Below are 13102 nucleotides of genomic sequence, written 5' to 3'. Positions count from 1 at the left end.
GGAGATTTCACGACGACCGTAGGGCCGGGCCGGGCACGTGCACTTCCACTGAAAGACCTTGATCACTCCCTGGACCTTGTATTCACTCCTCCAGCGCTTCAGTGTCCACTCCAATTGTATAAATATTACCATCACTGTATTACCGTACATCAATATCCCCCTCTCATCGCCCATGTCTACGAACATCACCTTTCATCCTGGTTTGTCCGGACTTTGCCTTCCAGACAAATTGTCTAACAAATTACCACTCCGACAGGCTCTGTGGACGTTGCAGAACGCGTCGACCTTCTCAAACAGAAGGGCGTCACTATTTGGCTGACCGGACTAAGTGCGAGCGGCAAGGTATGCTGACTCCGACACTCTACTTCACAATTTGACCTGAACTGATCTTCACCACGAATTGGCCTACTCTAGTCCACCATCGCCTGCGCTCTCGAGCAGCACCTTCTGCATCTGCACAAGTTCACTTACCGCCTTGACGGCGACAATGTTCGGTTTGGTTTGAACAAAGATCTGGGATTTGACGAGAAATCGCGGAACGAGAATATTCGGCGAATCGGCGAGGTGGGTGGGCGTCGGCATCGTCTGTGAAAGGTCTTTCAGAACGAGGCGCTCATCCTGTGTTTCCACAGGTATCCAAACTCTTCACAGACGCGTCGTGCATTACCCTCACCGCGTTCATATCGCCGTACCGCGTCGATCGCCTCGTCGCGCGCGAGATCCACGATAAAGCGGGCCTGGGCTTCGTCGAGGTTTTTGTTGACGCGTCGCTCAGCACTGTCGAGCAGAGAGATCCGAAAGGGCTTTACAAAAAGGCTCGCGCAGGAGAGATCAAAGGTGTGCACCTGGTTCGCGTGCCTCACTTGATGTGGTCGATCGCTGACAGAACGTGATACGCTCAGAATTCACAGGTATCTCCGCGCCTTATGAGGCCCCTGAGAACCCAGAAATCCACATCAAAACAGACCAGTGCGACATCACCGAGGCCGTGCGGATAATCGCTGACTACCTGGTGGCACACAACTACATTTAGAGCCGTAGATCAAATTCGAGCATGAGAATCTCGTGACATAGAATACATGTGGATGTGGATGTAAATGAGATGCTAATGGAGACATGCAGGTCGAATCGTGGAAGGATGTATGATTAGATGATGATTGTTACACTTGCGCGCACCTGCAGTCAAAGTTTCAGGCAGAAGAATATCCCGTTGCGTGCGGTCCGAGTCAGTAGTCCAGAGCCAATGCTGGAGAACTTCGGCCAGATGTCATGTCCGTCGTTTCTATATCAGTGCCCGCGAATTCTTCCTGCTCCTCCTCGATGCGGTCCTCGCTCGCGTTCTCTAGCATACGTGTCAGACCTTGTTCGGTAACACTGAGCCAGGACGCCAGATCGTCAACGATCCTCGCCAACTCTGCGTGCGTCTCGTCGTGCGATGACATGAGCGCCACAAAATCTAGCGGGCGCACCGTTGGACCTCGCAATGAATTTGATATTGAAGAGTTTGTAGCTAGCGATCCATTCCGCCGATGTATGTCGGAAGGTTTGGGAGAAGATGAGGGCGCTGCAGATGCTGGAAAATATATATCTGTCGGATGGGAAGAATGCGGAGGTGAGCGAGTCGTAATTGTTGGCAGACCACGAGCTGTTGATGATTCACTGCTGGCGACGTTCGGTAAGGGCGATGATGCTAAGGTTGGTGTCGGATCGGACGGCGTTGTGAATGTGCTTAGATTGCTCGCAGTGTGATTGTACAGGCGGATGTTGGTGATGACGGCGGAAGGTGATGGTGGTAGAAGATCTGCAGACATTCCAAGGTGGTGTTCTGAGCTGAGGGACGGTATCTGGGGGATGAGCGTATTAGCAAAGACAAGGGCACTTCGCCACGCGTGAAGAGAGAAAAAGTGCATCGAAAGAGTGAAAGACGTGATACGTACCTTCAATACGTCTTTCAATCCAGGCAGGCCCGTAATGTCACTCATACCACTAGTAGAACTTCCACTTCTCTTCCGCACAGGAGTCGCGAACGGTTTCGTGGGCGGCGTCATCGGCGGCTGGACAGTCTCCATAACAGCCACCGACGCCAGCCGGCTAAGACTTGGTTTGCGCGAAGGTGGGACTGATCTACCGGGGTGGGGAGAGATATTATAATCAGCGACATCGCCACCAGACGGCGTCGCCGAGCGCGAGCGAACAATCGAGTTCAGTGGAGGCAGTGATCCTGGAGGGGGCATTCTACGCGGAAGCCCGACGGAGGGCGGGACATCCAACGAATGCGTGGGGTGATGAACGCTTTGCGGAGATGTCGTCAAGCTCGACACACTAGCGTGTGTGGGGGATGTTCTGTCGTGGGTCTTTGATGCGGGGGGGAGGGTCGAACTGTGTTCATCCCGCCCAGAGTTATACCCAGAACCAGGGGGCGAAGGTGAAGGGATTGCAGGAAAGTGAAATTCATTGACTCTTTTATCATCTGTTGCTAGAGGATGCAGCGAGCGAGAATTTGGGATGCCGCTCTGGGAGTGATTCCGAGAAGAGGCACGGCTGTCAGTGGTGGTTAAGGAAGATGATGCTGTCGTAGGATTCGAGTCGGAAACAGGTGGAAGCGGAGAGGGCCCGAGTTCGAGAGATGTTTCGGAAGACTGAGGGGGGATCTCAATGTCTGCGAGACCACGGCTCGACCGAATATCACGAAATGTCTGACCGGCCTTGGTAGCATTTGAACCTGTAGCTGGAAAGTTAAAATCAGTCAAGGATGAATCGCCAACATGACGGCCCCGTCGAGATGTTGGGGCGGAAGACTTTTCTCTGTTTGACTCCAAAGGGTCAGAAATCCCTCCCTCGACGGGATTGGATGCATTTGTACCCATTCGCGATCGTGCACGAGGGGTGACGGGAGGGGGGAAGGCGAACGTTGCCTTGTTCAATGCGGGTACATCATCCAGAATGCCGTCAGTCGTCATTGCTCGTTTTATTGCCCCTCTATCACGAGCAGGTGGAGAGGATATAGTATTTGGAAGCGCCAACGGCGGGGTGGGTATGGATGGACTGGCAGAGGGACCACCCCCACTGTTGCCGAACCCAGGTATTCGAAATGGATCAGAAGTGTTTGAGACGTCGTTGTCAAAGAGGACACGAAGAGATGTCGGGAATTTGGCAGGTGACGGACGAACAGTAGCGAAGCTAGCTAGATTGTCATTGTCTTCGATCTGAAGCATCGAGGAGCGCCCACGGACGGTGTCAAATTCCCAAGAATTATCGTCAACATCATCAAGGCTACAGTAAAATTTTTAGAAGTAATTCGTCGGATCTCAATGGACATACTCACTCTTCCTGCTCCCATGGAAGAGGCTCTGAAAGGCTTGACGAGCCTCCTTCCGTTTTAACCCAAGTCTCATAGCGCAATAGAAGATCCTTGAGAATGGAGACGGGCATCTTGGCGGCCATTTTGATCCATTTCGTCTTCAATAGCTCCTCGGGAGGTAATCGCTGAGAAAATAATGAGTATTAGCAGCGAGAAAGTCCGAAAGATCACGTACATCGTTTGGAGATTCTGTGAGACAGAATGTCATGAAGTCTCGAAGGTCTTTCGACCCCTCCGTTTCGGCAAGGCGGGGTGGTTTGACTTTCGGAATAAGCTGAATGGCGCGTGCGGCGACCATGTTCGAATGTGGAGGACTGCCTTTGACCATCTCGTATATCATGATGCCCAGGCTCCATATGTCCGCCTTGGTGTCGTATGCAGGTACAGGCTGAACCACCTCCGGAGCCATCCAATATGGAGTACCAATAAGGGTGCTCCGTTTGCTAGAAGTGGTCGCGAGAAGCGCTGAAACACCAAAATCACATAGCATGACCTTGCCCGAGGAAGTGACCAGCACATTGGCAGACTTGATATCGCGATGAATGATGGACGATTTATGGAGGTAGCTGAGAGCGAGGAGGACCTCGCGAACGATGATGACAACATATTTTTCTTCGAGACAGTTTTCTGGGGAGGCCTTCATTAGATTGAATACACTTCCTCCTTGGGCAAACTCCATGACAATCCATACGCGCGGACCATCCAGATGGCACCCGTAGTACTTTGTGATGTTCGGGGCGTCGCGCAATTGTGTCAGGAGAGCCACCTCGCGCTGTATGTCGTCGACATCATCGTCTGCTGTGTCGAGGTCGATGATTTTGAGAGCGACGATGTTTCCTGTAGGAATATGCCTTCCCTTGTGAACGGAACCGTATGCGCCTTTTCCGACAGTCTCGAGGCGCTGGTAGAGCTGATGCACGGAGGGCTGGTTCATCGTTCAGGGCAGCGCACACACATCGAACCGCCACTGAACCGCTGCGTTTCGAGCATGACGCCTTCTTAGAAGAACCCTAACCCCAGATTAGTTGCTGCAAACCCTAGCTATACGAGGAGCCCGAGTCACTTCAAGCGGCCTTGGACAAAACCATGGATTTCCAGCTATCCACCACAAAACTTGCCTCTCGTGAATTTCTAGCCATTGTGCTTGCGGGTTTTGGAAACGAGCAAGTCCACTCGACATCCAATTTGTTACCAATAAGATGTGCTCACCAATGTTTACAGGCTGCTCCCGCTCACAAGCAACCACGGCGATGAACCATGTCCAAAGGCCCTCATCCCCATTGCCAACCGGCCCATGATCGATTATCCATTAACTTGGCTGGAACAGGCTGGGATCACTGGTGTGTATCTTTTTGGGTATATATTCTGTCTCTTCTCATGTTTCTCGCAGACGTCCTGCTTATCTGTCCTACTGCTCACCGGTCGGCCATATCTCATCACATTCACTCCGACACTTCATCATCATCATACCCGTCGCTCCGTGTTGATCTACAGACTTTTGATGAGTCCGAGGAAACTTCCCCCGGAACGTGTGCCATCCTCCGACACTTTTCCAGTCGCATCCACAAAGATTTCATTCTTCTTCCATGTGACCTCGTCCCGCCAGAGTCTCTGCCTCTGACTACCCTCCTTAACAAATTTCGAATAGAATCTAACGTGGATGGCTCAATAATGACTTCTTGCTGGTTTGAGGGGTCGCGTCCTGATAAGAGCACCGTTCCGGAGGAATGGGGCTCTTCAGATTCGATAACACCTATCATCTGGGAAGATCATCTTGGAACACTTTTGCACGTAGACACGCTAGATGATGCTGACCGGAACTCGGAGGAGCTAGAGATTCGAATGGCTCTCCTGTCGAAGTACGTACTCTCCGAATCCTCGCTGTCCTCTGACCATCTTGACGAGCTTATCAGATATCCCAAGACGAATCTATCCTCACATTATCGAGACTCGCATGTCTACATCTGCAGGCGCGCAGTACTCGACGTGCTCCAACAAAAACCCGGTTTTGAATCTTTCCGAGAAGAGTTTGTCCCATGGCTGTGTAAACTTCATTATCAACGGACGAGGCACCATAAATACAGTCGTGGTAAAACCCATTTTCTCTCTCCCATGTCAAAATCTCAATCTTTGGTACAGTCATGTACCCAATTTCTAATAACGTCTCGCAAGCGATGTCTCTGCGCCATTCTACCCTCCAACCACGCGCAACGCGTGTCAAGGTTTCTCATATGTCGGGCCTTGCAAATCAATCCGACTCCCCCTCTCAAAAACTCCTCTCCTTATCCATGCCTCCCTCGCCAACGGACACAGACGACGACGAGGCATTACCCGCGAGCATGCGCGTTGGGCTCGTCGTTCATCGCAGCTCAGCCGGGCTCGTGGGGCGGGCGAACGACCTACTGACACTACTCGATCTCAATCGCCACGTACGCATTCCCACTTTATGCCCTTGAAATGCATGTCTGACATAGTGATCCTTTGTGCCACATCTTCAGTTCCTCGGGAAGTCGCCTTACGCTCTGCCGACAGACCCAGAAAATCGCTCTCTTATCGACGCGAAGTCACAAATTTCAAGTGACTCAATGATCGGCGATTCGACGCGTGTCGGTGAGCGCACCAGTATCAAGCGTTCGGTTGTCGGAAATCATTGCGTCATCGGAAAGATGGCTAAGATCGTCGGATGTGTCTTACTGGACCATTGTGTTGTCGAGGATGGGTATGCCCGTTGGTATTCTACGTGGTGTGGTATCAATTGCTGACTATTTGCTCTTTTTTTTTTTTGGAACGAAGGGCTAAACTCGACGGATGTATTCTAGGGAAGGACACGAAGATTGGCGCAAAAGCTGAGCTTGTGCGCTGTCTAACCCAGGCAGGCTACGAAGTAGACGCTGGCGGTAAGCGGTTTCTCTTTCGCTGGAAAAATGGCAGTTATGAACATATAATGAATCACATTTTCTCAGGAACTTACAAGAACGAGAAGCTTGAAGTGTCTGATTGGACTGCAGCACCCGATGAGGATTCTGATTCAGAAGGAGAAAGCAACGAGTCAGGCAACGGCAGCGACGATAGCGAAGAATGAGCAAAAATACACTCCTGTGCGATCGAAGCGTGACTAAAGATTGTACGATTGAAGACCATCATATAAAGATCAAACATTCACCTGCATTGGTCAAAGAAGAGGAAAAAAACATGTATAAAATAACCGCGTTATACATGAATCGTCAGAATGCAGCAAAACTTCCAACGAAACAATCGGTCAAACACATCATCCAATCATCGTGCCCTCTGGGAAGCGGGCATCTGGTTCCCCAGTCCCTGAGCAAATCGTCCACCTCGTCCACCACGAGCACCTGCACCTGAAGGTCAGTGGGATATTCCTGACCAATAAGAATTGTTTCGGCTTACCACGAGCGCCCGAACCGCCTCTCCGTTCCCCACGGCCCCGTCTCTCCCCTTGCGTTTGTTCGCCGCGCTTGTCGCCCTTTGCGCCGTCGCCTCTGTCTCCCCATCCTGTAGTCCCACCCAATCTAAAGTCTAGCGTCTTTTCGTTCTGCTCGACCATGTTACCGACCTTCTCCGCGATCATCTGTGCGAGCTGTTGTGGCCGTGTAATCTCGACACGGTTGAAAACAACTACACCAGCGGCTTGATCTAAGGATGCTGGAAGCTCCTCGTTCCAAATCATTTTCGAAACGATAGACGTGACAGTGCGCAAAGGAAGGGAGAACGTGCGGGAGAGGAGGGAGAGTGAGAGGGTCTTGTAGTGGGGTGCGTAGGTGAAGAGATAAGTACGCAGACCTTCCTCCTGTATGCGCCTGTGCCGAAATATTAGTGCCTGCTATGAACGATAACAGGACCAACTCACTTGGCCAACATTTCCTTGACAGAATCAGCCTCAGGCATAAGACCCCAAATTTTGATGCCTTGGACCAGGTCGCGGCAGAGCTCCCACTGGCCGTTCTGTAGCGCCTTGCTGGCCTGCATGATGTGATCTCTTGTGCTCTCAGGAGGGCCAGTGAAGATCTGTCGGTCTGCAAAGTCCAACAAGCGACGGAAGGGTTTTGAGATAACCTTCCGCTTCTGCTCCTCAGACTCGATGCTCGCAAGCATGGGGATCTCGACAAGCATGCTCGAGACTAAGAACGCCGCCTCGAGGAGTTCGGTGTTGATGTGCATGTGGAATGGCAGCTGTCTCTGCTTCTCTGCCTTCTCCTGCTCGGGTGTCAAAGTCTGGAACCGCTGCTGATGTACACCCTGCGCCAGAAGCTCCTTTACCCGCTGTGTTGTGAAAATGTCTTGCAATGTGGCCTGAGCCTCCTTGATCAAGCCGCACCGGAAGGCACAGAGACCCAATTGCACCACACCACGGTTATACAAGATCTGAGTGGCGACATCAGCTGAATATATTGTTTCTTGCAAATGTGACATGAGCAGCATGTCGCGGGCGGTGTAGAAGTCGTTCTGCAGGGCATGATGATATATGTGGCTGAGCATGGCACGCGTCCGGAGGATAGTGTTGCCGGATTGATATAGATGTACACAGAGAGAGTGGATGAGGGCGGCAGGGCCAGTCTGAGAGCTGAGGATCAAGGTTGGTTTCAGATCTGACGCAGCGACTGCTGACTCGAGAGCGTTCAACACCGCGTCAGGCTTTAAATGCTATGAGCTTCTGATACGAGATACGATGGCCGGTGTGCATACCTTCGAGTAGATGTGTTCCAATCTCCGCATGATTACACGCGCAAGAGGCTCCAACTGTTGTGTAGATTCGTAAAGTGCTTGAGCCCGGCAGATTGTACAGTACAGGCCCTTCTCGTCCTTAAGTCGGTCGACGTATTCTGTGCCGTGAGGATCGAAATGCTGCAGGCTCTTGGTGAACTCGTCGTCCAAGCGGTCGACAAAGCTGATGATGCTCCCTCGGATTCGCACGACGCCGTCCTTCTCTGTAGCGGGCGAGCGATCCAAAAGCTCATCGTAGTCCTCTGTTATTTCCTGCACAGAGTATGATGGCTCCGTGGTGACGATGGAAACAAGCAAATCGATTTCGCGCTGTGCCGAAAGCCAGAGTTCGGTAGGCATATATGATGTGACTGATGAGTTATAGTCGAATCGGGCGGATATCAAGCCTAAAAGGACACGGATACGCTGATAGGAAGTAACAGCGACCCCCAGCAGACTCTCCAAAATCCGGATTTGATTCACACGATCTGTATTCTATAGGAGGTCGGCTGCCATTAGATCCACAAATCCACATAACTCACTTTCTTTCCGCGCGCCTCCTGAACAGAGGCAAGATTTTTAAAGATCCCTTCAGCAGTATATTGCACAGTTTTTCCGCCCTTGCCGACCTGGGTAAAATCGTCGTCAAGATCGTCTTCATCAAGCTTTTTCGGTTTTTTGGCCTTAGGGGGAGCTATCTCTTGTACTGGCGCAGAGGCAGCGGTATAGCTGCGCTCGAATGCTTCTGGATCCTGCGCAGAGTTCAGGAATTGCGCATGACAACTAATCGTCTGACTCTCATACCGCTTGGTACTGCTTGATTTCTTTATCGTGCTCCTTGATGGCTTTTTTCACCTTCTGCTTCATAGCTGTGAGAGCACGAGCATTGCTAGCGTTCAACTTCTTGGCTCCCTTCTCGTTCGCAACGGCAGCATTCAAAGACGACTCCATCGAGGTCAAAGTGCGAATGTAAAAGGGCGGTACGGGCTGCGCCATATTTTGTTGACGCTGGACCATGCGGACGAGTTTGTCGAACGCTGAATAACTAATAAACACATCAAGGGCAGACAAATGATAACTCAAGCTTACCATTCGACACAGCGACCCAATCGTCGATCTTCAAAGCGTTATTCATAGTCTTTCCCGTGGCCTCCATCTCGTCCAAGCGCTTATCCTTAGCACTCTTGATCACCTTCTTCACATCCTCATCACTCTCGTCCTCGTCACTATCCTCATCGCTGTCCTCCTCCGACGATGAGCTGGAGGACTCCGATCCTGCAGCTGTCTTTAAGAATCGAGACATCGCTGGTTTTGCGGCGGGTGCCGCTTTTGTAGGAGCGGCATCGTCGTCGCTAGTCATGAGCTCCTCCTCAGACTCCTCGGTATCGGAGTCGGAGTCATCAGCTTGTCTAAAGAATCGAGACATGTTATCGTGGTCAAGATGGCAGTGAGAGGATCAGCCGGATAACTTGAGCGGCGTCGGCGTCGTCGTGGGCGTCGGTGAGTACAAAAACTTTGAGTTATCGGCAACGGCCGGAGACTTCCTCAGCTCCATGGCAGCCACATTGTCACATTCCGTCACGATAGATATAGTCACAGGCGCAGAGTTGGAAGTTTTGACAAGAACTTCGACATGCCCTATTGTTTTGCTTATTGTCACTTCAATCTTCTGGCGCAGTCATCGAATAATAATGGATCATATACGCTCGCTTAAAAAGTATACGCCAGTAGGAAGATCGATCAATGGTACGCAATGGAGTTGCCTCCGGACTCACGATATTGACTCTAATACTATTTGCTTCCGTCCCATACCTAAGCAGTGAGAGTCGGAAGAAAGAACGAATCAATTACAAGATACAACGCCACGCTCTCGTAAAGGCGGTAGTAGGTACAAGAGCGAACAGAACGTGACGGAAAAAGCATAGAAGACAAAAATCTCACATATCAGGAGCTGCAGTCATCATGCGCCTACTTCCACAAGACAAACCGACCGATAACGCTCCCGATCCAGCTGGCCCAGCTCTCTGAGCTCGACGTGCTCGAACTCTCCAGAGAAGCGAGATATTTGAGGCGATAGGCATTCGTGTCTGTGTCCTTCGTGCGCGGGAGCGGTGTCCAGTTTGGCACGTCCTATCCAATACATCAGACAAGGCTCTGATATTTTGTACTTGCATGAGCAGCTGCTTACCTTCCACAATCGCAGCCCGGCAATCTCGTTCAACTCATCAAGCATGAAGCGATGGTAGATACCCTTAGGGATAGCGATAAGGTCTCCCGAACCAATGTGAATGCGGATCCATTCGTCGGTGGGATGTTCTGACACATATCATCAATAATTCAGCCTCGGAACCGCAGACAATAGCATCACCGCCTACCTCGGACATCATAATAGCCTGCTCCCTTCACTACATACCGGATCTCGTCGTCTTCATGGAGGTGCCTATCATCGTCTTAGTCCCGCCGCACTGAGATTAGGGTTACAATCAACACTCAACTCGTCGAAGAACTCCTTCAAAATGTCGGCATAGGCGTCTCCAAGACCCTGCTCCGTGACGTTGATCGTGTCCTGGTTCTTGAAGTTGTTCTCCTTGGACAGTTCTTCGATGCGTTTCTCCCAACCGCCTTCGATGTCGACGGGGACATGCCAGTACTGGATGTTCAACGCCTGGATGGTCTCGATCGACACGGGTCGTCCCGAGTCGTGCGGGAGGCGCTCGTCGCCAGGGAGGTTGTCGAAGTAGTATCCGTGCATTATACAGCAATGTAGTTGTGTTGGGTTCAAAGGTTAAGGTGCGTGGAGACGGGGAGGCAGGGGGCTTTTATTGTGTTGCAGGGCGTGGGACCAACTTTGAAATGCATCAAAATGATCATCAGCACGCCCATGCATACCTTATTGTCTTGATCAGAGACACGTCGAAACTAGGTTCCCAATATAAGCTCTACGGATGAACGGTTTCAGCTTACATCTATGAGCGTTGTTAACCGCGCAATGCCGTTCTAGCTCAAAAGTAGGCACCCTATTAAACACTGCTTGACTGATAGGTGCTGGAAGTGCTCCCTCGACCCTGACGGCCAATCACGACGCATGGTGTGTACCCTGTATAGCCACACCCAAGTAAGTATAAGCGCCGACGCAACATCTTGACCAAATTGGATGTAATCCACAACTCTGAGCAAACAAACGGTTTTATCTTTATTCGTTTAGAAGAACTATACCTTCAGACTTGCAGCCCGCATCATAAGGTCGCTCAAGAACACAGGTTTTAACTTCAAAATCCTCAAGATCTTTTACACTTGTACAAACGGCTCAACATTATTTAAACCTTCAACACTTCGAGAACCTTGCCTGGATTGAAAGCGGGGAACTCTCCGTTCGTAACATCTTCTACCTTTCCTACCACTCCACCTCCCAGGGCCCATGCGAAGTGTAATATGCTCGCAATATCTTGGGGATTGCTAGCAAATGCGGTCTGCAGGTCGGGGATAGATTTGTAGGTGACTTCCAATTTTTTCCCAGTCTTCGCCTCATAAGCTTTGTAGATCTCGTTGAGGGACTGTTCGCATTTATCGTGAGCCGCCTTGGCAGATCAAAATGGCGGACATCGACGTACCGCACGCTCGCCTTCAACGCGGAAAGTCCGTCCAGCAATTTTCTCCGATGGAAGGGTGGTCAAGGCATAGGCAACGAAACGGCCGACATCGCGCCGAGAAGTCCAGGAGATAGGGACATTGCCATCGCCACCAGCGATCACTTTGCCGCTGGTGAGGTCCAAGCCCATGAACCTACGTCCGATCGTCGTCAGCCGTCTATCACGGAAGACCAACAGAGAATGACGACATACCCAACAAAACAAAAGTCAGTCCAGGGACCAGTGAAAAACAGGGCGTAAGGAAGTCCGATCTCGCGCAGCTTGCCTTGGAAGTTCTTCTTCGCCACTAGTGGCCCATGCTCCGCATTCTCCGTGGGGTTTCCAAATTCTGAAGGAACAAAAAGCCTCGCGCCGGCCGCCTTTGCTGCTTCTGCCAAAATCTGTTCTCCCTCTAGAAACAAGTGGGAGAAGGTGCAGATGACAACCTCGACACCGGCGAGCGCCGCGGTGAGCGATGCCTTCGATGTGTAGTCGACAGGAGCGATCTTTGCGCCCTTGGCGGCGAGCTCCTTGGTGGCATCGTTGGTGGAAGTCTATGCCGATTAGGATCAGTACGTTCATTGTAGGTATATAGATGCAAGACATACAGATCGTGTCAAGACAACAACCTCGGCAGCCTTGCCAGCATCTTTTTGCTTGAGGAGCTCTTCAGTTATGAAGGAGCCGATGTTACCGACACCAGCGATGGCAAAAGTGCTGAAAGGCATTCGACCTAATAAAGTTGGTGGATATAGAGATCAAGTGAGATTGACAGGGGGATTGACGATCCCTTGCTCCTCGTATATATGCATTTCATCTTTCCGGGACCCCAAGTATCACCTACGTGATGTATCTTTGTCGGAGGCCATGATCTACGCCTTTCTGCTGCCAAGATGGCGACGTCCATCGTATCGCGGCCGCATGCCGACGCAGCGCAGAGATGGAAGCAGTTATCAGAAGACTTATCAATGGTTACATGGTCATCCGACGTTGGTCAAGTGTCCTATCAGATCCGCTAAGAACATATATATGACTAAAGGTACTTGTCTTGCTGACTGATATCACTTAATTGCACGTCACCCAGGCTACGGCCGACTCTGCGGCTTCTGTGCATATAGGATAGACCCACTCAATCGATTCATCATCGACTGTTCATCAGTCCGCTGAGGAGACCACAGCTTCTGGTGCAGGACGACTTTTGAGATCTTGAGATCAAAGACCCCCTACAAGCGTATAACTTAAATTCTCTCATCATATGCCCATTTTTGCGCGCGCTTCACGAGGACTTATCGCGGGGCTTCCTCGATGGATGCGTGTCACCAGCGACGGCGGTGTTGAAGCAAGAGCCTATAAGCCATCCCTCACTCTCCAATGCATCTACGTGCTCAAG

At 51.1% G+C, this 13102-nt stretch overlaps 6 protein-coding genes across 6 annotated transcripts; 2 read left to right on the top strand and 4 right to left on the bottom strand.

Annotated features, from left to right (window-relative positions):
- The first annotated feature begins 84 nt into the window (after nt 1-84).
- On the top strand, nt 85-1745 carry HETIRDRAFT_410039 (uncharacterized protein). Its single transcript, XM_009549141.1, has 5 exons — nt 85-200; nt 257-342; nt 415-564; nt 633-837; nt 903-1745. The coding sequence occupies exons 1-5, from the start codon at nt 173-175 to the stop codon at nt 1031-1033; spliced, it is 600 nt and encodes a 199-aa protein (XP_009547436.1). The 5' UTR covers nt 85-172; the 3' UTR covers nt 1034-1745.
- A 1716-nt stretch (nt 1746-3461) lies between these two features.
- On the bottom strand, nt 3462-4295 carry HETIRDRAFT_320912 (uncharacterized protein; the record flags this gene model as incomplete). The annotated part of the gene is made up of 1 exon (XM_009549140.1): nt 3462-4295. One exon carries the CDS (start codon nt 4293-4295, stop codon nt 3462-3464), a length of 834 nt encoding a protein of 277 aa, XP_009547435.1.
- A 152-nt stretch (nt 4296-4447) lies between these two features.
- HETIRDRAFT_321130 (uncharacterized protein) lies at nt 4448-6443 on the top strand (the record flags this gene model as incomplete). The annotated part of the gene is made up of 8 exons (XM_009549139.1): nt 4448-4548; nt 4583-4701; nt 4752-5220; nt 5275-5450; nt 5501-5790; nt 5860-6080; nt 6155-6258; nt 6325-6443. The coding sequence occupies 8 exons, from the start codon at nt 4448-4450 to the stop codon at nt 6441-6443; spliced, it is 1599 nt and encodes a 532-aa protein (XP_009547434.1).
- HETIRDRAFT_476419 (uncharacterized protein) lies at nt 6151-9573 on the bottom strand. The gene is made up of 9 exons (XM_009549138.1): nt 9173-9573; nt 8888-9120; nt 8626-8835; nt 8066-8578; nt 7230-8014; nt 6770-7179; nt 6525-6714; nt 6333-6384; nt 6151-6277 (listed from the first exon to the last, which is right to left on the bottom strand). Exons 1-7 carry the CDS (start codon nt 9507-9509, stop codon nt 6638-6640), a joined length of 2565 nt encoding a protein of 854 aa, XP_009547433.1. The 5' UTR covers nt 9510-9573; the 3' UTR covers nt 6151-6277; nt 6333-6384; nt 6525-6637.
- Nucleotides 9574-9798: 225 nt separating this feature from the next.
- Nucleotides 9799-10877, bottom strand: HETIRDRAFT_440456 (uncharacterized protein). The gene is made up of 4 exons (XM_009549137.1): nt 10579-10877; nt 10459-10523; nt 10272-10399; nt 9799-10213 (listed from the first exon to the last, which is right to left on the bottom strand). Exons 1-4 carry the CDS (start codon nt 10833-10835, stop codon nt 10052-10054), a joined length of 612 nt encoding a protein of 203 aa, XP_009547432.1. The 5' UTR covers nt 10836-10877; the 3' UTR covers nt 9799-10051.
- A 523-nt stretch (nt 10878-11400) lies between these two features.
- Nucleotides 11401-12440, bottom strand: HETIRDRAFT_452244 (uncharacterized protein; the record flags this gene model as incomplete). Its single annotated transcript, XM_009549136.1, has 4 exons — nt 11401-11637; nt 11695-11866; nt 11926-12266; nt 12321-12440. The coding sequence occupies 4 exons, from the start codon at nt 12438-12440 to the stop codon at nt 11401-11403; spliced, it is 870 nt and encodes a 289-aa protein (XP_009547431.1).
- Between the last annotated feature and the right edge of the window lie 662 nt (nt 12441-13102).

Source organism: Heterobasidion irregulare (genome assembly GCF_000320585.1).
Source record: "Heterobasidion irregulare TC 32-1 unplaced genomic scaffold scaffold_06, whole genome shotgun sequence".
Lineage (NCBI taxonomy): Eukaryota > Fungi > Basidiomycota > Agaricomycetes > Russulales > Bondarzewiaceae > Heterobasidion > Heterobasidion irregulare.
Note: the sequence above shows the minus strand (reverse complement) of the source record. Positions and strands in the feature narration are given on the sequence as shown.